The 22,671-nt window shown below is 38.2% G+C and overlaps 4 protein-coding genes across 5 annotated transcripts; 2 read left to right on the top strand and 2 right to left on the bottom strand.

Moving 5' to 3' along the window:
- Positions 1–12,129: 12,129 nt before the first annotated feature.
- Positions 12,130–12,824, bottom strand: LOC121741302. The gene is made up of 2 exons (XM_042134019.1): positions 12,502–12,824; positions 12,130–12,409 (listed from the first exon to the last, which is right to left on the bottom strand). The coding sequence occupies exons 1-2, from the start codon at positions 12,809–12,811 to the stop codon at positions 12,393–12,395; spliced, it is 327 nt and encodes a 108-aa protein (XP_041989953.1). The 5' UTR covers positions 12,812–12,824; the 3' UTR covers positions 12,130–12,392.
- Positions 12,825–14,204: 1,380 nt separating this feature from the next.
- Positions 14,205–14,798, top strand: LOC121810357 (RING-H2 finger protein ATL16-like). Its single transcript, XM_042211149.1, has one exon. The coding sequence runs from the start codon at positions 14,205–14,207 to the stop codon at positions 14,796–14,798; it is 594 nt and encodes a 197-aa protein (XP_042067083.1).
- A 58-nt stretch (positions 14,799–14,856) lies between these two features.
- Positions 14,857–17,060, bottom strand: LOC121742244 (monofunctional riboflavin biosynthesis protein RIBA 3, chloroplastic-like). 2 transcript variants are annotated; one of them, XM_042135330.1, is made up of 6 exons: positions 16,685–17,060; positions 16,381–16,605; positions 15,944–16,269; positions 15,734–15,863; positions 15,354–15,650; positions 14,857–15,263 (listed from the first exon to the last, which is right to left on the bottom strand). In XM_042135330.1, the coding sequence occupies exons 1-6, from the start codon at positions 17,003–17,005 to the stop codon at positions 15,000–15,002; spliced, it is 1,563 nt and encodes a 520-aa protein (XP_041991264.1). In that variant the 5' UTR covers positions 17,006–17,060; the 3' UTR covers positions 14,857–14,999. The 2 variants fall into 2 exon arrangements, with proteins under 2 accessions (XP_041991264.1, XP_041991265.1); XM_042135331.1 differs by having other exon boundaries at positions 16,381–16,589; positions 16,685–16,824.
- A 1,042-nt stretch (positions 17,061–18,102) lies between these two features.
- LOC121740886 (glutelin type-D 1-like) lies at positions 18,103–19,725 on the top strand. Its single transcript, XM_042133535.1, has 3 exons — positions 18,103–18,334; positions 18,428–19,148; positions 19,414–19,725. The coding sequence occupies exons 1-3, from the start codon at positions 18,139–18,141 to the stop codon at positions 19,565–19,567; spliced, it is 1,071 nt and encodes a 356-aa protein (XP_041989469.1). The 5' UTR covers positions 18,103–18,138; the 3' UTR covers positions 19,568–19,725.
- The last annotated feature ends 2,946 nt before the right edge of the window (positions 19,726–22,671 follow it).

Raw genomic sequence — 22,671 nt, 5'->3', positions numbered from 1 at the left:
TCATAAGTAATTTAATTACAAGTTTACCTGAATTAATCAATAGCTAATTAAATACAAGAAAATTTCGAATTAAGGGTAAAACAATCATTTTGATTTGTATTTATAATACCAAACATATCCTTACATTTTATTTTTGTCGATATCTAAAAACCCCAATTTTACATATGCTATTTATGGTAAACCCAATCAAATGGACCCTTTGGGTTTTGGTTGACTTTTTATTTAGTTTTGCATATAAGGATAGCATTTGATAATTAACAATGACTTGTTAAAGCATGACAGATTGGGAAAAAAGCACGAAACTGAAATGATCAGTGTGGGCTCAATATTCAGACGTTTGGGGGCATTCCTTGTTACCGTATCAATCCATTTTTTAACTTAATGAATATTATCGAGTATATGCAACATGCTAATAGGCTCCAATCACTTGAAATCTTAAACTATGCACGATTATCCATTATATACAATAATACACACAAGCACGATCATCCATTAATACTATAGCCGACCATGAGGAGGGAAGGGTCAACAAATGAGAGGATTACATATTTTTATTATTAAATATACCCCAAAAAGAATAGCAAATGAGTATCTATTAATTTTCAATTTCTCCTGATGACTACCCGTCGCTGTCACCGTATAATAACTAAAGCGTTTGCGATAATGTAGAATCTAGGCCTTTCAAACCAATGATCGGTGCGTGATTCGTTCCTTATTCATATGAAACGAGTAAATTAGCTATTGGGATGAGAGATTGGTCATCTGGTTATTGGCAACGGCAAGGATATCTTAAAAACTAAAAAAAGTTTTTCATATACATATATTTTATAATTTCGATTGATTGACTAATTATAAACTTAATTCGACGCTTCGCGTACGCCGAGAATACCAATTTATTCAGAAAATTATAGGAAGGCAAAACAGAGGGTCTAGTGATGAAGCTCATATATATTGTTGGAAACGTGTAAAACATGAGGGATTTTGGAGGCTTTTCACATGGCCTAGACCTATGGCCTTTCAACTTGTGTAAACCTCTAATTTCTTTATGTTGTATCTTGAATGCCAAGCTTTTCAAGTACCATCCTCTATCTTATAAATAGGTGGATTTGAGGGATATGAAAGACACCAACAACAAACATTCTCTCTTTTCTCTCAGGGTCTCTACATCATAGTGTGCATCTTAGGAGCATTGTCTAGCTCGATTCTCGGAACTCCATCAAGTTCGCCGGTGCCTAGCGGGTTTGAGGTGCTTCTACACGCTAGGAGGAAGTCGTTTTATCTTTGGGGGCAATACGCCATTCCGTGAGCACTAGCCGGGGCGTAATTTGTCTTGCGGAAAGAGGGCTTTCCTCGACTCGACTTATAAATTTGGTTTGCTTTATTTCCGTTGTAATTTTCATTCCTCTTTTGTTGCAAGTTTTCTTTCGATTGTAATAGTTAGAGTACCGCCTGTACACGGCTTGGGAATTTCTTTCCATTATTTCTAACAATCGCAAGACAAATTATTGTACTCTTCTAAGACAGGGTTATACCAATTGAAGTTGGAGGAAACATGAGCACCAAAGCTGGAATGAAGAAACGAACAGTCGCAATGTTCATGGGCTACGAAATGGTTAATTCCCTGAGATCAATTCTTTTGAGAATTGTGTTTATCGTTTGTCAGTTGACAAGCAAGACCAATTTAGACTTGGTAGTAATAATTGGGATGCTTGTGGCGTTGAATATACGAATGCACATATGGTTCGATATAATTGTGTACTTATTGTTGGAGACAATATTGTGCAAATTATTTGAACGTGTTGTTATAAACAACAAAGATCACGAGGTGATCGCAATGGTCTCCGACGTGGACCATGGTAATAATACAAATGAATGGTTTGTTGATACGGGTGCCACATGTCATGTGTGCTCCGAGAGAAGCGTTTTTTCTACCTACAAATCTGTTGGAGGTAGAAAAGTACGTATGAGAAACCAAGCCTCTTCTAAGGTGGTTGGTGTGGGTAATGTGTTCCTAAAATTAGGATTTGGAAAAGTTCTTACCCTTAAGAATGTACTGCATGTCCTAGACATCCGAAATAATTTGGTATCAGGCTCACTTCTAGTAAATCATGGATTTTCACTAGATTTTGAGTGTGAAAAGGTTTTATTGACCAAGTATGGAAAGTTCATAGGTGAAGGCCACCTAGTGAATGGACTTTTTGAGCTGAATGTTACGGTCATTCACCGTGGAAAAGGAATAAGCAATAAGGAAGATGACACGTTCTCTTATTTGCTTGAGAGCTCTGATTTATGGCATAATAGATTGTGACATGTAAATCTAAATGCTATAAAAAGACTAGTAAATCTTAATTTACTAAAAGTAGATAAGTTTAACTCACAAGAAAGATGTGAAGTGTGTGTTGAAGCCAAAATGGCTAAACTGCCGTTCCATTCGGTAGAGCGAAGCACAAAACCTCTTGAATTGATCCATACAGACGTATGTGATTTAAAATTTGTGCAAACAAGAGGTGGTAAAAAGTACTTCATCACATTTATAGATGATTGCACAATGTGTTATTACCTTTACTTATTAAGAAGTAAAGATGATGCAATTGAAGCGTTTAAAGACTTCAAAAATGAAGCTGAAAATCAACTTAATTGTCAAATTAAGTGTGTTCGAAGTGATAGAGGTGGTGAGTATTTAGCTCCGTTTACATAATTATGTCATGCAAGTGGTATAATTCACCAAACCACAGCTCCATATTCTCCTCAATCAAATGGTGTTGCTGAACGCAAAAATCGAACACTAAAAGAGATGATGAATGCCTTGTTGATTAATTCAGGATTACCCCAGAACATGTGGGGGGAGGCTGTGTTAACAGCAAATCATATCCTGAACAAAATTCCACTAAAAAGTAGGGATGTGACTCCTTATGAGTTGTGGAAAGGGAAGAAACCATCGTATTCATACCTCAAAGTGTGGGGGTGTTTAGCGAAGGTAGAAGTACCACCTCCGAAACAAGTTGCAATAGGCCCTAAAACAGTCGATTGCATCTTTATTGGCCATGCACTTAATAGTAGTGCCTATCGTTTCCTAGTCCATAGATCAGCTGTGCCTGGCGTGGCTGAAGGAACAACGATTGAGTCAAGGAATGCTATATTCTTTGAGAATGTCTACCCTTGCAAGAGGCAAGAGGATCGTTCTAGTGAAAGAATGATGGATGAATCCACTAGTTCTAATCCTCCAAAAAGGACGAGGTCAAGTCTTGAGGATGTTGAACCAAGACGTGGTAAAAGAGTTAAAGTTGCTAAAACATTTGGTCCCGACTTCATAACTTTTATGTTGGATGACGAACCAAAGTCATTGGCGGAAGCTCTGTCTGGCCCAGACGCAGCGTGGTGGCAAGAAGCTATCAATAGTGAAATTGAATCCATCATGAGAAATAACACTTGGGTGTTAGTAGACTTGCCTGAAGGCTGTAAGGCTTTAGGGTGCAAGTGGATTCTGAAAAGGAAATATAAGCCCGATGGTACTATAGATAAGTACAAAGCTCGCCTAGTTGTCCAAGGCTTTAAGCAGAAAGAAGGGCATGACTTTTTTGATACCTATTCACCTGTTACGAGAATCACTTCCATTCGGGTGCTTCTTGCGATTGCTGCTTTGCACAATCTCGATATTCACCAAATGGATGTGAAAACTGCGTTTCTGAATGGTGATCTGGAAGAAGAAATATATATGGAACAACCCGAAGGGTTTGTTGTGCCTGGGCAAGAGCGTAAAGTATGCAAACTGGTAAAGTCAATATATGGGTTGAAGCAAGCACCATTAAAATGGCATTTAAAATTTGACAATGTGATGTTGGCAAACAGGTTCACCATCAATGAGTGTGATAAGTGTGTTTACATTAAGAACACAGATAACGGTTTTGTTATTGTGTGTCTTTATGTAGATGATATGTTGATTATGGGCAGCAATAGTGCCATTATCAACGAAACCAAAAATATGTTGAAGAGAAATTTCGACATGAAAGATATGAGTTTAGCTGATGTGATTCTCGAAATCAAAATTAAAAGGAATCATGAGGGAATTGCTCTGACACAGTCTCATTATATTGAGAAAGTGCTAAAGAAATTTCACTCGTTCGATTGTGAGCCAGCTAAGACTCCATTCGAACCCAACGTGCATTTGAGTAAGCACACGGGTGAGCCTGTAGCTCAAGAAGAATATGCAAGGATTATAGGGAGTTTGATGTTTATCACAAACTGCACCCGACCAGATCTTGCGTGTACGGTGAATAAGCTGAGCCGATTTACAAGCAACCCAAGCAAGGAACATTGGAAAGCTCTGCGTAGGGTTTTGAGATACTTGAAGTATACTCTTAACTTTGAGCTGCAGTACACAAGATATCCCCAAGTACTTGAAGGGTAATGTGATGCAAATTGGATCTCTGATTCAAAAGACTCATTTTCGACAAGTGGGTATGTGTTCATTGTGGAGGGTGGTGCTGTCTCGTGGAAATCAACGAAACAGACGTGTATTGCTCGTTCCACCATGGAATTTGAGTTTATCGCATTGGATAAAGCAGGGGAAGAAGCCGAGTGGCTCAGAATTTCCTAGAATGTATTCCATGTTGGAAGAAGCCAGTGCCGACAGTAGTGATATACTGTGATAGCCAAGCAGCTATAGGGAGAGCACATAGTGGCTTATACAACGGTAAGTCTCGACATATTCGTCGGCGACATAATACCGTCAGACAATTGATCACAAGTGGTGTTATCACAGTTGACTATGTAAGGTCAGTTGATAACTTAGCGGATCCGTTAACAAAAGGTTTAAACCGTGATCAAATGCATAAATTGCTAAAAGGAATGGGACTGAAAACCACATCTTAAAAGATGAGTATAGTGGTAACCCAACCATACGATTGGAGATCCCATGGGATTGGTTCAATGGGAAAACGAAGCTATACAAATCTAGCTGTAACACTCAGAAGATTTTAATCTTCGTCCATTCTTTAGAAAGCATTGAGTGTTGTAACCTGCATGTGGTAAGAGGCTAAGTTTGACTTTTAATGATTCTTAGAAACCTCGAGGAGGTGGGTATTGCAGGATACCTGGAAAAGAATCACCTATGTAAGTGAAGAAGTGTGGGCCGCTTCAACATGTGAATCACTTATGAATCCAAAGTGGTGTTCCATGGCCAGTAATGGACACAAAGGTGAGAACTGATGAGTTTGTAAATAATATTGTGTCAATATTATTGTCTCGGTATACACCAAGGAGGAATGGTTCAAGGCATCACGTCCACCAGGCCGCCGGTATGCCCGATAGTATTGACTATGGAAAGTTCAAAGCCCCAAGCTACTATTCCAAATGCAATATTGTTTCTCGAGAATTGAGCAAAGAGTCAGCATGCATACATGTCTTATGTTGGTTTGAGCTGACAGCGCTCTAACCAATGTGGGGGATTGTTGGAAACGTGTAAAACATGAGGGATTTTGGAGGCTTTTCACATGGCCTAGACCTATGGCCTTTCAAGTTGTGTAAACCTCTAATTTCTTTATGTTGTATCTTGAATGCCAAGCTTTTCAAGTACCATCCTCTATCAACAACAAACATTCTCTCTTTTCTCTCAGGGTCTCTACATCATAGTGTGCATCTTAGGAGCATTGTCTAGCTCGATTCTCGGAACTCCATCAAGTTCGCCGGTGCCTAGCGGGTTTGAGGTGCTTCTACACGCTAGGAGGAAGTCGTTTTATCTTTGGGGGCAATACGCCATTCCGTGAGCACTAGTCGGGGCGTAATTTGTCTTGCGGAAAGAGGGCTTTCCTCGACTCGACTTATAAATTTGGTTTGCTTTATTTCCGTTGTAATTTTCATTCCTCTTTTGTTGCAAGTTTTCTTTCGATTGTAATAGTTAGAGTACCGCCTGTACACGGCTTGGGAATTTCTTCCCATTATTTCTAACATATATATTTACAAAAATGAAACAATAATGTCAATGCCGAGTGTGACACCAGACTTGTGGTCGGTTTTGGTTGGTCATTTTACTTAATTAATTCATTCCCAAAAAAACACTACAATCAAATTGCAGCCACAAACCTTCTTTTCTTTTCTTAATAGTAGTATTAATCTTTTAAAACTAAAGATAAACAATGAAAAGTCCATAACTAAAGTTCCTTTTAAAAAATGTTTTCGCCACTTATCTTGTGAGATGAACAACACACATCAACGTGTTTTTTTAATATTTTTTCCGTCTTGATTAGGCTAAGATGCTTTTTATTGCATGATGCTTAATTATTTTTAATTCAACAAAGTAAGAAAGGAACTTCTTGATAATGAGTTGTTCTTTGATTAGAATAATATATAGTCGGCGAATAGTGGAATTGGTTTATATGGTTATATAGTTTTCTCTAATTCTTTATCTTATCTTTTAATTATGTTTTTGGGCGGCTAAGACAAAGAGATTAGAGAGGCGGAGAAGTGATGTTTTATTTAAACGATAATATTCTCCTCCATATATAACAAATCCGATAAATTTATAATTGTATCTTGCTAGCTGCTGCATACTTTTAAGGTAGGTAGCCTTATTTTCCTTTTCTCTAATAAAGATACATCATGCCTAGTATACCATCACATTTTATCACATTATAAATATTGAAATACACTTTTTCTAACCTTCTACATATGAGTTGACTAAATCTGGGTTAACTGCTAAAACATAAATTTGGGGTGAACAAAATATTTGTAATATGAAAGAGTTTAATCAAATTGAAATATTAAATTCGGTTAGGAGTTTTTTAGATTTTCGGAATAGATCGAGTTTATTTTTCTTCAAAGTTCGGATGATTCAGTTCGATTCAAATAAAGTACTAGAGTGTATTTTTTTCTAGCCACCGTAAAATTTTGATCGTGTTTATTTTACTATGAATTAAAAAAGCTGTATGTTTATTAAATGATTTATAAAAACATGGTCAAACTGGTGTATATGTAAACTACTCCCTCCGTCTCAACTTAATTATCATTCTTTTCCATTTCGGTCCATCCCAACTTAATTATCACATTTCATTTTTATCATAAAAGGTAAGTAAGTCTCACATTCCACTAACTCACTTCACTCACATTTTATTACAAAACCAATATAAAAGAGTGAGTCTCGCATTCCACTAACTTTTTCAATCAACTTTTCTTTATCTTTCTTAAAACTCTTGCCCACTCCAAGAGTGACAATTAAGTTGGGACGGAGGGAGTATTGGTTATTGGACTAACGCCCGCCCTAGCCACAGCCTAGCGTTAGTCCACTATTGCATTAGGCTAACTCGACGGACGAGAGGTCGGGCGCGGACTAGCACGGTTAGCTGACCGCTAGTCCACTATTGAGTGGACAAGCGATCGGCTAGCCGATTTTTTTACTTTTTAAATTTTTTTTTTTCTAAAATATCATATTCCCATTTTTTTCTATGTTTTTTTTTTCTCCAATTCATTTCGTTGTTGTTGTTTTGGGTGTTATTTTTTTCGGGAGAGTTAGGACATTGACTAGGCTATTGCTACACTGTTGTTTGGTTAGCCTATTGCTAGACTGTGGGAAGGACATGATGATGTGACATGAGAAGTTTTTTGCTAGGCTATTGCTAGCCTATAACTATTGTCGATGCTTTAATCAAATATTTGTATTTATTTTTTTACTCTTTCTAAAGGGTTCACACACCTGATTTCTGTTTTACAAATTAGTGAAAAATCCCAATAAGTGGAACCCAGATATGTTATCCAGATGCCTCATTAATAGTATAACACATAAAATATATAGACTAATTAATTGCCATTTAAATTAACTCTGCATTGCTTTGAATTAAAACTGAAATATAAAATTATAGCACCTTTTTAAAGTAGTAAGATTAGATATGACTCCCTCCGTCTTAGCTGAGTTGTATTCTTTTTTGGATTGTCCGATTGTAGCTGAGTCATTTCTTTTTTTCGAAAAAAGTAGTACTAATACATTTCTTCTCTTTTACTTTACTTCCACTTACTTTGTTCTCTCTTCATTTCTCTTACTTTTTCTTTCTACTTTATTCTCGATTTATTTAACTCATTTATGACAATTTTCTTAAGAGTGAACTGAACCAAATATCCCTAACTTTTGCACTTCTTGCACCATTGACTCATAACAAAAAATAGCATCAGAGGGGCCTAACAAAATATATAATCACAAACGATGTTTTTTTAGCCATTTTTCGGACGAAAATGCCCAAATGACTTGAAGGGCAATTCAGTCTGATGACCGCCAAACCAGCACACCTACTCTGCATCTTCACAGACCTGCAGAGTTTTGTCAAATAGAATGTTATGATTGAGTAACTTAAATTAAATGAGTATGAATCAAATTTAAATTAACCTAAGTATATTTTATTATTAATTGATGGTATATTATTTTATAGAAATAAAAAGAAATGTTAAGGAAGATTTATGAATTTTTTTGAGCATGATCTAAAAATAGTTATGCAATATTCAATAAAAAAAGTCAATCTTTTCTTAAATATATGTATATATTTCATTTGAAAATACTACTACTAATATTTTTCTAAATTGTATAAAAGGTCAATAAGTTGTTTTTTAATGTAAAATATCTAAAAGTCCAATTATGTACTCCCTCCGTCCCATAATAGATGTCACACTTTTCTTTTTAGTTTATCTCACAAAATATGTCACATTTTCTTTTTTAGAAAAAGTTCTCTCTCACATTATTATTTTTTCTCTCCACTCAACACACAAAATAACATCTACTAAAATCCGGTCTCATTATCAAATTGTGTCATCTATTATAGAACGGAGAGAGTATATAATAGGAATGTAATCAAATGCAAACTCTAAATATTGTATAAACTCCAAACTATGATCTGGACTATTAAAAAATGTCAACATATTACAAAATAATAGCATCAGAAAATATCAACACAGTGTCAAGGTTGATACTGTATTGACATTGTGTTGATATTGTGTTGATATTGTATTGACATTGTGTTGACATAAAAATCTTGAAATTATACACTGTGTTGACATTGTGTTGAAAAGTTTGAAGTTTACAGTGTCAAATCATAACATTCTATTTACGTTATTAGTATAATTTAAGTTTTGTGCAATTCAGTCACAGTGCATGCTGCTACAGGTTGCTTGCAGGGCGGCTTCATCATTGTGGGTAATTTGACAAAAATGTCCTTTAAGGGCCTGGGGGTGTTATCGTCCGAAAAAACCTCGTTTGTGATTATATATTTTGTTATGCCCCTTTAACGCTATTTTTTTGTTAGGGGTCACTGGTACAAGAAGTGCAAAAGTTCGAGATATTTGATGCAGTTCACTCTTTTGTTAAACCCAAACTCAAAAGAAACACTTCTACGAGCGACGGAGATAACACCAAAACTACATGGTATTAACATTCAAAATGCGTTATATCATTTTGTCAAAAATAACATTGTTTTGTGGTCATATTATATTTTGATTTTGTCATATCAGTTACAATTTTATTAATTATGAGATAATTGAAAAAAATTAAATAGTCAAGATCTTATATTTTAGTTTCAAAGGTTATATTGACTAAAAGTTCTCGAAGAGTCTAATATAAATGATATAATTATCTCTAAAGAAAACTATTACGATCACATAAGCTTAAAAACTTATGATCATGCAAATGTCTATTTTTGTATTTCCATTATATCGGCCCAAATAAACCTTGACAACGTCAAAAATTAGGACTACTGCCATTCGAAACTTATTAGGTAGGCCCAATAAGTTAGTGCATTGGAACTTCTTCTGATTTTAGGCCTAATTGCCAACATTGTAATTTTATCACATATTCAACTTTAGTTTTTCCCTTTTTACAGTCCCAGAATTAATGAAGGTATAAGTATTTACTTTCACCATATTTACCTTCATTAAGAGAGTGAGGATGATACGAACCTCTATTATTATTATTTAGTTTAGATATTATAGGGATTTAGCATATCTTTTTCTATATCTTTGTTTTTTTGTTCATTAAGTCAGTAGCATGATAAATAGGATAGACTGTTATCTTTTTTATTCATTCAATCAATATATGAAATTATCATTCTTTTGGCTCAATTGAGTAGTAAACAAGAAACATCTCCTAAGGTTGCCGACGAGGCTGATCTCGCGCTCAACCGCTCCTTTTTTTGCCGTCCAAGTCACGACCCAACGTTGGGCGCTCGACAACGACGACATCTCGTTTCTTGATTTTGTGTGGAAATCGACGTTAAGGAGGACAGTCCTTAACAACTGGTGCTTTCATTGAGAGCTCATCATCCTCCGTCTGCGTTCATCCATATCCCCAAATAAATCACCACCATTTCTACCGCAACCACGATTCAGTACGTCAACATGTCATACGACTATGCCGGCTATCGCCGTCGTCAATACGACTTCCCTCAGGCCACACAGCCATTCCGTCCCTACCAGCCGGCCCAACTTCGTCGTGTAACCAGTTGGGACCCTCCGAGCAGCCGGGTGGAAGTACTCTGCCCGCCGTCGTGGCCTGATCCAGAATCACCCTACGTCTCACACCACTTGGATCCACCTGATCGTCGCCCACGGCCGAGATACCAGCCCATCGGGTACCGCGATCGAGCACAAGACGCTTGGCCCCGACACCGTGGTGGCTACATCGAGAGGGGTGGCCACCTATCTGATCGCGGAGATCATCAGACCCAATTAGGGTTTGATCGCTACCCGACAACCGCAACGCAGCGGCACCGGCCAACGTGCAGGGACCCACCGGCGCAACAGCAGGACCGCGGCTACCTGACCGTTGACCGTCCTCGACGCTCGGAGACGTGCTGGGACCGACCTCACCCTCGGGAGGAGGTGAGAGCGCGAGTCCAACCCACCTCCCGCCAGCCCCGCTACTCCACCGAAAAGCCAACGCGGGACCTGTACAGTCAGCCCGCACGTGTGACCAGTCAAACTCCGGAACAGCCACACCTGCCGCTAATACGAGTCTCCCAGGCGGAGAAGTCAGAACGGTCCAGGTTGGGTCTCTACTGGTACTGTCCCGAGAAATGGGTGATGGGACATGTGTAGAAACAACGCATTCTCTGTTATGCGGATGATGGGGAAGAGTTTGAGGAGAACATTCAAGATGAGAATTTAGCCGAAGAGAAAACTGATAATACTCCCACGATAGTATTCGGTGATGATGTTCCACATGACATTACCGATGTTCACAATGATGGTGCTCCTCTTGATGTTCAAAACAACGAGTCCCCTGGAGAGTTTCTCAAGAACAAAGGGATTGTCAAGAACGACAGTGAGCCACCGCAAGTGCTCGTTGGGGTATATGATGAGAAGATTGGTGAAAAGGAGGAGACATTGCTAGAAGATAAAGAGGAGGATGGTTCTATTGGTGAAGTGGAGAAGATAATCGCCTCACTCAATGTTGTTCAAGTGTCATCCAAAAATGTTGTTGTAAATTGTTGGGGCAAGAAAGGAGATGGTGCTTACACCGATTTGCCCGTAATTGCTTGTGTCTATATGGATTTGAATGTCGGTGATGTTCCAAGTATGAATCATGGATCAACATCGCTCGACAAAGATGCAAGGTTGATCCCTCCGAGTAATGACATCCCATGCTTGGGCATTCTGGGAGGCATGGACAAGCTTTTCGATTTGGCAAGGAATTTTTTCCGACAAAGTTGGGTCTCCTTTGTTGATTTTTTGTGGAAGTGAAGAAGGGAGACGTTCATCTGTTCGGTGTGTGTTTGATCCAGGAGGAGTTGCCTCGCCGAAGCTTCTGCTTTCAACTCTCCTTTTTGCTTCGTGGTTCCCACCTTGAGGACAAGGTGGATTTTAACCGTGGGGGAGTTGATACGAACCTCTATTATTATTATTTAGTTTAGATATTATAGGGATTTAGCATATCTTTTTCTATATCTTTGTTTTTTTGTTCATTAAGTCAGTAGCATGATAAATAGGATAGACTGTTATCTTTTTTATTCATTCAATCAATATATGAAATTATCATTCTTTTGGCTCAAGTGAGTAGTAAACAAGAAACATCTCCTAAGGTTGCCGACGAGGCTGATCTCGCGCTCAACCGCTCCTTTTTTTGCCGTCCAAGTCACGACCCAACGTTGGGCGCTCGACAACGACGACATCTCGTTTCTTGATTTTGTGTGGAAATCGACGTTAAGGAGGACAGTCCTTAACAGAGGATCTATAATGGGAATTTCTCCACCCAAAGAGCCACAAAATTAAGCTCAAACATCTTTAGTTTGTGGATAAAATTTCAGTATATATAGAATTTTGAACAAACCCTTATTACATAAAACTAAAACAAATAACTCTGCTTTATTATAAATATCAAAGGGCAGCGCTTCTTCTTCCAGCCTATCAATAGTTGCAATTTCTTATGGAACAGTATAGGCTGCAAAACAAGAGACAGTTAGAAAAGCTCAAAGCACATATAATAATATTGAATGAATGTTAAAAAAAGATAGTATTAATATATTGTCTTACTTCCACATTTGGTTCCACGAGCTAGTGGCTTGCCACACGATGCAGAAACAAAAGCTGCCTTTTGCATGCTGAATATCTTCTCAACTTGGCTATTGACATGCTGGCAGACGCATGGCAGATCGACGTTCCTAATGATGTTGCAGCAGCAGCCCTGAGACGGGGCCTGTTGAGGGCCCGGTTGCTGGACGAATCTGGAGCATTGCTGGATGAGACCTTGGAAGTCGCCTTGGCATTGCGCCGGGGCAGTGGAGAAAATCATGCTTGTGCACATCACTAGCATCAGGTATGTTGTAATCCCTATTTTCGCCATTGCCTCTTCCTTGTAGTTGATGCTGCCTTTGCTTCCTTGTAGTTGATGTGACTTTAAATAGGATTTTTGGATTCATGAAGTTTGCTGCCTTCATGTTTTCTTTGTGCTCCTCAATTTGATTATTTCTTTGTGTTAAAAGTTTTTTGAGCAGCCTCTTTGGCGCACTCTCTATTTTTTGTAGAAGTTAAAAGGTCACGAATTTGAGTAATGGAAAAAAAATGAAAGCAAAAAGGTCATGAATTTTACTTGTGGCGGGAGTATTATGAATTTGAGTAATGAGAAAATATTAAATATAGATCTTAAATTAAAGGTCATAAAAAATCTTTAATTTAATGTAAAAATCATAAAAATTCATTTTTTAATACAAAAAATTTGTTTTATTTTTTATATTAATACACAAATGAACAACTTATAATAATATATTAAAAATAAATTCTGCACTTGATGTTCTTGTTTTGTGTTTTTGCGTGATACTATGTTTTAGTATTTATTTGTGATGCCTAGCTAATAATAATAATAATATGAAATGTTAATAATGTCAATACTTGTTCGATACAACAAAATTATGCACTTGATGTTCTTGTTTTGTGAAACTAAAAACTTCAAAATTTCTACTTGTATTTCATTATTTCCAAAGATTTTTTTCACATCGTTTCTCTCTCCTTGTTTAGCACCAAGTTGTTATTAGTTGTCCTACAAAGTGTCACATTAGGAATAAGTTAGAAGTTTGAAGATTAAATACGGAGAAACCAACTTTGTTAGCAGCTGACCACACAACATACAAGCATTGCTCCTAACATTATTATTCAGTGGATAAATCACAAAACAACTCGCTTTCACTTCTTCAATCAATTTTTATGCCAATAAGGAAGTAGTTTTGTTTTTCTCTCTATAAACATTAAACATGCTTAAAGAATAATTGAACTCTTATGGATGTGCAATAAGTATTACATTAGCTGCTTTATGTAGTCTTTGTATTTGTAACACTGATTTTTTTTATTCAAAATAATGTTGTAGTACTAACTTATTTAGTGTGCAGCATGGAGACTGGTGTCTTTTGTTTTTATGTATAAAAAATGGTGTGAACCTCAAATATCAGAAGCAAGATTGGAGTATATGTTTTACTGTCTTTATTATAATACTATATGCAATTGGATAAAAGGGGAATCCGATAACACAGAAGAAGAGAACAGTGTGATAGGTTAGTTGTCTAAGGCCTTTTCTTGGTATTTCCATTTGGAAATTGTTTCTTCTTTGTTATCATCACTAGCTTACAGCCTACATTTTATTTTGATCTTAAGTTTTGATACTCACAAAGAGAAACAGTTGAGAGATTATCTGAAGGACAAGTTCCTTTTGAACCTGGGTTTTTATTTGATTGGATAGCAATAGCATGTCTCCATCCCCAACAGAGTCTCCCGTGGGCGCCGATTCTGCAAAGTGGGATCCTGAGGTTATCGGCATCGTTGGCCTCGTTTGCAGCATCTTCCTGCTATTCAGTTACTACAAGATACTGGAAAGGAACTGCGCCACATTTCGTGTAATAGGCTTATCGCGAAATCCAGAGCAACGGAGGCGCCTTAATCAGCATCTTGAGGACTTCTCCTCCCAGCTCCAGAGCAGGGGTCTGGACTCCTATGTCATGCACTCCCTTCCCATTACTCAGATCAAGAAGTTGAAAGATGGAGAGTTGAATCCTAGGAATTCGGTGTGTGCAGTTTGTTTGGGTGAATTCGAACAAGAGGAGTGGGTGAAGCATCTGCCTGTTTGCTCTCATGTGTTTCATGTCTCATGCATTGATACTTGGTTTCAGACTCATTCCAGCTGCCCTCTCTGCAGATCTTATGTATGCCAGCCCAATACGCCTTGTGAATCATCAATCAACATCAACATCTATCTGGAGGCTCTGAATAGGGAGGACTTCCATCGACAGACATCAGAGCATTACCAAGAACGACGTGATCCTTCACAACGAGTAACAGCATAAGGCCATTTGTTAAGAGTTACAAAAGGGTTGATTCTGGTGTGGTTTTTGTAGGATAGTCTTAGTTGGAAAGTGTGCAATGAGATTTGAATCAATAGTGTTTTCCCATTTCATACAATGTAAGAATGAATTTGCATATTGATTAGTGGATACATGGTGTAGTTCAAAAATGTGAATGGATACATGGTCACATGCAGGATATCTTCAGTTTTTGTTGTTTCCCTCTGTTGGATCTTGTTTATCAGTAGTTGATTTGATGAAGTCAGACAGTGGCCCTTGTACATCAGATCCATAAACATGACCCATCTTCACGCGTTTCGTCTCCAAATACCGCATGTTATCCTCTGTGATGGGGGTCAGCACAGGAACACGCCCCACAACTGCCAGACCGTAGCCCTTGAGACCAGTAAATTTGGCCGGATTGTTCGTCATCAGGCGCATGGTATGAACTCCAACGTCTCGTAGCATCTGATTAAGAGCACAAAAAAACCACTTTCAGTGTGAGCCTATTCCTTGCAAAAAAAGTGATCAAATGAATAATTTAGGCTTGAAAGATACCTGGGCGCCTATCCCATATTCGCGCGCATCAGCTGCAAAACCAAGCTCGAGGTTTGCTTCAACTGTGTCATGGCCTTGATCCTGCAAGTTGTAGGCCTGAAGCTTGTGACCAAGCCCTATCCCACGCCCCTCGTGCCCTCGTAGATACACTACAACGCCTCTACCGGCTTGCTCTATCAACTGCATTGCCAGTTCCAATTGATTGCCACAGTCGCATCGCCTTGATCCAAAAATGTCACCTGTCAAACACTCCGAATGAACCCTCACAAGAACATCCTGTCCATTCCCTATGTCTCCCTGAATCAACAAAACCATAAAACTTCAAACTTACTTTCACCTATAACACTCTTTCTCTTGATAAGAGAATGCTTGTTTTATACCTTCACAAGCGCTATATGTTCTATCCCATCCAGTTTTGAACGATAACTGTGAACCGCAAACAAGCCCCATTTAGTTGGCAAACGCGAAACTGCAGTCCTTTCAACAAGCTTTTCCCTCTTTCTCCTATACCTGATATCCAAATATTTCATCATCAAGTCACAAGCAGCATTGGATAACTAACATTTCTCAACATTGAGAGCATACATTACCTTATGAGATCAGTGATTGAAACAATTGGAATGTCATAATCCAAGGCCAACTTTCTCAAAGTGGCAATCGACGCCATGGAACCATCATCTGAATCAACTACGGCCGATAGAACTGAGACCGGCTGCAAACCAGCTAGTGTTACCAAATCAACAGAAGCTTCAGTGTGGCCAACTCTACTTAGAACGCCCCCCTTCCTATACTTGAGAGGGAATACATGGCCCGGCCTTCTGAAATCCCCCGGCCTCGACTCAGGAGAGGACAGAGCAAGCACTGTTTTTGCCCTATCTGAAGCCGACACTCCAGTAGATGTTCCAACTCTAGCATCCTATATAATCACAATGTTCCTAAAAGTGTTTAATATCTACTTAAAGTCATAAGCAATAAGATGGCAATAACTCATTAAAAATGAGAAAGACTAGACATATATTAATTATACCACAGTGACAGTGAAGGAAGGAGCAGAGGAATTATCTTCATTTTGAGGGGACATCAAAGGGAGGTCTAGCCTCTGAAGGTCCTCTTCCTTCATGCCGACTGAGATTATACCCGAACCGTTCCTCACCATGAAAGCGACCGCCTCAGAGCTCACATGAGAGGCCGCCATGACAAGGTTTCCTTCAACATGATCATCACCATCATAATCATCTACAACAAGCACAAACTTGAAACAAAATTCCCACACCAAATAATCAGCACAAGATGAGTCACAAAAGTTGCATCACAAAATCGGAAAATCAAACCTTTTGTTGGCGCAATGCAGAAAGAGCTTGGTCAATGGGAGAGTAGCCGGGAGATGGACAGTCAGGATCGCCCTCTGCATCGCTCACGAAGAAATCAATGGTTTCTTGAGTAATTTGGGCTTCCAAAGTTCCGAAGGGAGGAGGGATAGATTCTTCATTTGATGAGAAGGTGTCTGATGATCCAAGTGCTGCAAGCTTACACGGTGGAGCTGCAGTTTTATGAGGCGGGATCGGTGCGAGGTGATTGTGAGTTGAGAGTGGGGATTTGGAGGTGATGAAGATGTGAGGGAACGATGATTGCTGAAGAGCAATGCAATCCATGTTGCTGCAGCTTATTCAGTTTCGCTACTTTATTTTTTTCTTTTAAGATTGGTTGAATATATTATGTGTGAGCAAAATCAGAGGCCTCTGATTATTGTCTAGTGTTATCCACTGCAATTACGTACGGAGATTTGGAGCCACATGAATGCGTGAGAAATGGCAAACTGACAAACTTGACAACAAATCTACTACTGTTTCGTCACGTATACAAATTCGTGTGTGAACACCAAAAATATTACACTAACTACACCATTATCCAAAATGTGTTTTCAGATTTAGGACCAAAATCTACCAAAACAATATGTTGTATAAGACTAAAAAGAATTTTAGGGCAAATATAAGAGACCAAAATTGGACTTTATTCTTTTATAAAATCTGATCAGGTTCGTGCTCATGGGCCAATTTGGGGCTTTAGGCTTAAAGTTAGTGGACTTGGTTTGGATTTGATTTAATTGATAAATCTAGTACTTAAATTAAATGTAGCTAAGAACCGGGATATTTAGGCTCAAACTTGTAATTATCCAATGCAGTTTCTTGGTTGGATGACAAAAGCAAATTATACTAGTATATCTTTTGTTCTTGTTTGAGATGATAGTATATTTTTTTCTTTTAAAACCACCAAATAAGTATCCAAAAGATAAATAAATATAATACTTTTGTAAGTTTGACACAAAAAAAATCCGATAAGTTTATCTTAGCAAAGTAATTTACGTTTAATCTTCACTTTTAATATTGCAAAAAGCTCAATCCACATGAATTAAATATACTTGTATAGTAGTAGTATGTATAAGATACAAATAGCCATATGTGATCTAATTTTATCTGTTAATTCTTTGAACTCGTATAATATATCTTCATACTAATTAAACAATATCCAAGATGATCTGAATTAATTAACATCCATAAGGATTGATCTATATCGCTGGCTGAAAACAAAAAAATTGTTTGGCTTATTCTACAATGAAATCGAAAAATACGCGTACTCTAATTATATTTAATGGATATGCATTGACACCGGTAGTTTGAAAAGCTCAAATCCCCCTATATATATATACCCCCACTTATCAACCATATATTCGTTCAATCAACAATTCCAAATCATCACTTGTGTTTCTACCTTTACATCACAAACAATGGAGATCGATTTGACACCCAAGTTGGCCAAGAAGATCTACGGCGGAGATGGTGGCGCCTACCACGCGTGGTGCCCCGGTGAGCTCCCCATGCTCAAAGAGGGCAACATCGGCGCCGCCAAGCTCTTCCTCGAGAAGAACGGCTTCGCCCTGCCCCGCTACTCCGATTCCGCCAAGGTTGCCTACGTTCTTCAAGGTATTATTCATTTTTTGAATTGATAAATGAACATAAATTTAAAGGTCGCATAAAACGTTTGGATATTGTGTTATTCTATTCATTAAAAAAAAGGCAGCGGAGTTGCCGGGATCATCCTGCCGGAGAAGGAGGAGAAAGTGCTGGCGATCAAGAAGGGCGACGCCATCGCCCTCCCCTTCGGCGTGACGACGTGGTGGTACAACAAGGAGGATACCGAGCTGGGCATCCTCTTCCTCGGCGACACCAAGACCGCTCACAAGGCCGGCTGCTTCACGGACATGTTCCTCACCGGCCCCAACGGCATCTTCACCGGCTTCTCCACCGAGTTCGTGGGCCGTGCCTGGGATCTGGACGAGGCCACCGTCAAGACCCTTGTCGGCAGCCAGTCGGGAAAGGGCATCGTGAAGCTTCCCGCTGATGCCAAGATGCCTGAACCAAAGAAGGATCACTACACCGGAATGGCGCTCAACTGCATTGAGGCGCCCCTTGATGTTGACATCAAGGGCGGAGGCAAGGTCGTGGTGCTCAACACCAAGAACCTGCCCCTTGTCGGGGAGGTCGGCCTCGGAGCCGACCTCGTGATGCTCAACGGGGGAGCCATGTGCTCCCCTGGCTTCTCCTGCGACTCGGCGCTGCAGGTCACCTACATTGTTAGGGGCAGCGGCCGCGTCCAGGTCGTCGGAGTCGACGGCAAGCGCGTGCTCGAGATCACCATCAAGGCCGGCGACCTCTTTATCGTTCCTAGGTTTTTCGTCGTCTCCAAGATTTCAGACCCCGATGGCATGGACTGGTTCTCCATTATCACCACTCCAAAGTTAGTAACCTCATTTTACCTTTATTATTATAGTAGTATTTCTTTTAATATGCAGATGAATATAAATTTAAAGGTTATCCAAAATTTTTGGCATCGCACATCAACTATCAACTCACACAATTATTATTATTATTATTATTATTATTATTATTATTATTATTATTATTATTATTATTATTATTATTATTATTATTATTATTATTATTATTATTAACTCTGTGAATGTTGATTTTGAATCCGGATTGATTGGTTGGTTGGTTTGCAGCCCTATTTTCACGCATCTGGCGGGAAGGACTTCGGTGTGGAAGGCTCTATCGCCGGAGGTGTTGAGGGCGTCTTTTAATGTTCCGGCGGATGTGGAGGAGAAGTTTAGCTCAAAGAGGAAGGCGGAAGAGATCTTTTTCCCGCCACCGAATTGATCCAACGTCTTCTTTTTTTTTTTATCATTTTTTGTTCTTAATAATTAATTAGCGATGAGACTTTCAATTTGCACGGATTTTGGAGTTTTTTATTCTACTTTTGTTAGGTTTCTTTCGCAAACTTCAATTTCAGTTAATTGCAAACTTGTTTACCCGTTTCCACGATTGCAATGATTTTGTTTTCTTAATATTGTTTCTTATTAGAAAATTCCAATAGAATTTGATAGATAGTCTTTCTCAATCCAACTGTCTGCCATATTGGCTTAAGTTGACTTGGCTTTGAGTTTTAAAAAATATGAGCCTTAAACAAATTTATTCTTTTATATATAGATTTTATAATAAAATTTGAATAAGAAGTGAATGAAACCTTTAATTGTATAAAATAATTGACATAATTATTCATAATTTGAAAAAAAAAACTTAGAGAAATTCTTGATTTAAATGACATTTATTTCTCGTTATTATTACTTAATTTATATTTTGAGTTATGGTATGGAAGATTGTACCCTATAATAATCTGATTGATTTTGAGTTTTTCCAAACGAATTCGATACAAATTACTGCTCATTTATAAATTTCTTGATTTTGTCATGCTTATCCATGATTGATAGATAGGAGTATGATTTTGTTCAATCAATCGTGCGAGAATTGCTTTCCTAAACCCATGCAGAAAATAGGAATCGAGGTTTTCAGTGCTCACTGTCTACTTGTATCGATACACAGACGAACCTATATGAATTTGCTTCAACTTGACTATAAATCTGAATTGGGCAACTTTGGTTATGTTTTTTTCAAGGCTATATGTTTAATCTCGAATCGATATGCATTAGTGTGGCGGATGGCGGATGCGCACACAGGAACAAATGGCACAACTGTACCCATAAAATCTTTAAGTTTAATGCTATATTGGTACCTCAATCGGCAATTATCGTTTGTAGCCTTGTGGAAAGAGTCTCAATTTTGTTCAAACACAGATCCAGGTTCGAACCCTCATAACTTAATTTTTTTAAAAGCATCCACAGTAGCGGACTAGCCGACGCCCTAGCCTCACGCTAGCCACCAGCGTGCAGCTAGGGCGCTCGGCTAATCCGCTATTGGGTTAGGCTAGCCTGACGGACGGAAAACCAACGACCTAGATCGCTAGGGCGTGGACTAACCGGCTAGCCGATTGCTTGCCGCCTATTGCGCGATGAGTGATAGGCTAGCAGAATTTATTTATTTTAATTTTTTTTGTTTATACTCTATATTTACAATTCATTACACCTCATTTTTTTTAATATTTGATAAACACCAACAATTAAAATGAATTAATCGTATTTGTCAATTTATTTGCTGGGCTAGGCTATTGCTAGCCTATTGTTAGGCTGTTGTTTGGTTAGCCTATTGCTAGGCTATGGAAAGGCGCATGATGATGTGACAGGATGAGTTTTTTGCTAGGCTATTACTAGCCTATACTTGTTGTGGATGCTCTAAGAACATTTTTGATAAACTTTACTGGCCTTAATCACCGTTATTGCTAGGTTGTTCTTAATATTATATGTTCATTGGTATTTAATTCTATTATTTACTTATTTGTTTTTATTGATCCATTAACTTAGACTTGCTCTTTTTAATTTATTTTGCCATGTATTATTTAAATCAAATTCGGATCCTTATGAGACCGCAAACCCTACTTGGATTAATGTATACCTATGGTAGACCGTGTGCCATCTTATGGATTTGCCGGTCTAGTGACTTGGATTGTGGCACAGTCTATGTCATGTATGTGCAGATATGGTTGACATCTGAGGGAAATTGGCTGCACGGCCGTGATTTTGAATGATGAAATACTTTGGTGTCTCGGACCTTTCTAAAGCAAAAACTCCGATGGTTACTTGATGATGGCATGATAAATATTTTGATAACTGTGTTTTCGGCATAAGTCCATTGAGTATTTTATAGTACTAGCCCTGCATGTGTTTTCCTTATGTGCAGGTTGAGCGGCGGCGAGCTTTGGTTGGTGTTGAGTTGAACCTGAAAGTCTTGTTGGTTTTTATTTTGGACTTCGAGGGTCGACATGTCTTCACACATGATGTCACTCTTTCTCTTGAATGCTTCCGCTGAGATAATACTATTTTTCACAACTATGTTTTGAACACCATTTACTCTTGGATTATTAATTATGATAACTGTTGACCTTTGATTTAAATGTTAAGCATTACTCTGATTTTTTCCTATATTATTCGGATATTAAACTTTGGGTCAAACTCTTTATTGAAACCCTAGAAAATTCCTTTTTTTTAAAAGTCCCATCAGTTGCGACTGCCCGCATTTATTAACCTTAGACAGGGCGGTCATGACAATAAATCTAAACTATCAATGATGAATTGAAGAAGCTCCATGATATACAAGCTTAAAATTCAATCAAAATTGAATGACTCCTAAATATAAGTATAAACTATTTATCTAACTGAAGATCGTGGAAGTTAAATATCGAAAAGTTCGGTACCCAACTTGAGAGGGAGTGTTAGAATGGAGAAATAAATTAAGAGAAATCAAGGAATCCAGGCAAGAATCGATTGAAAAATCATAGTGATATCATCCATAATTAGAGTTGAATTAAGAAAGGAAAATATCAAGAATTTAATGTGTTTGATTATATTTCATATGTAGCATAGAATAATCAAGCCATTGTAGCATTCGAGTAATACACATATAATGTCTCTACGATGATTTCATTTTTATGTTGTTTTCCGCAATGTTTCGATGGCTTTCACGAAGCATGAAACAGAACGCAGATGGCTTTCACAACATGTTTAACATTAAAAACAAAGAGTAGCTTTTGGATCAACATGAATACCTTTTCGATACTGTTATTTGCAAACTTCTCAAATCTTCTTGTCTTAGAAAAATGATAGGTTAGTTTTCGTCCATCAGATCTGATCACTTTTCACCCTATTTAGTTGAATATTTGTATAAGAAGATACTTTTTGGCAGGGATGGAGCATTAGGTTTGAAGGCTATTTAATGAAGGCATGAAGAGGAAAACATGCAAGAAAGAGGAAAAAATAACAAGAAATGGAGGAAGAGCCGTTGCGACATTCTGAAACGCTGATGGAAAAGCT

This window comes from Salvia splendens, chromosome 7, assembly GCF_004379255.2.
Source record: "Salvia splendens isolate huo1 chromosome 7, SspV2, whole genome shotgun sequence".
Taxonomy (NCBI): domain Eukaryota; kingdom Viridiplantae; phylum Streptophyta; class Magnoliopsida; order Lamiales; family Lamiaceae; genus Salvia; species Salvia splendens.
Note: the sequence above shows the minus strand (reverse complement) of the source record. Positions and strands in the feature narration are given on the sequence as shown.

Excerpts from the sequence above, each read along its gene's own strand:
- LOC121740886 (XM_042133535.1), top strand. The coding sequence starts at position 18,139 with ATGGAGATCGATTTGACACCCAAGTTGGCCAAGAAGATCTACGGCGGA. Across the intron at positions 18,335-18,427 it reads GGTTGCCTACGTTCTTCAAG|GCAGCGGAGTTGCCGGGATC; the intron begins GTATTATTCATT and ends ATTAAAAAAAAG. Across the intron at positions 19,149-19,413 it reads TCCATTATCACCACTCCAAA|CCCTATTTTCACGCATCTGG; the intron begins GTTAGTAACCTC and ends GTTGGTTTGCAG.
- LOC121742244 (XM_042135330.1), bottom strand. The coding sequence starts at position 17,005 with ATGGATTGCATTGCTCTTCAGCAATCATCGTTCCCTCACATCTTCATC. Across the intron at positions 16,606-16,684 it reads CTGCATTGCGCCAACAAAAG|TTTGTGCTTGTTGTAGATGA; the intron begins GTTTGATTTTCC and ends TTTTGTTTCAAG. Across the intron at positions 16,270-16,380 it reads CTTCCTTCACTGTCACTGTG|GATGCTAGAGTTGGAACATC; the intron begins GTATAATTAATA and ends GTGATTATATAG.
- LOC121810357 (XM_042211149.1), top strand. The coding sequence starts at position 14,205 with ATGTCTCCATCCCCAACAGAGTCTCCCGTGGGCGCCGATTCTGCAAAG.
- LOC121741302 (XM_042134019.1), bottom strand. The coding sequence starts at position 12,811 with ATGGCGAAAATAGGGATTACAACATACCTGATGCTAGTGATGTGCACA.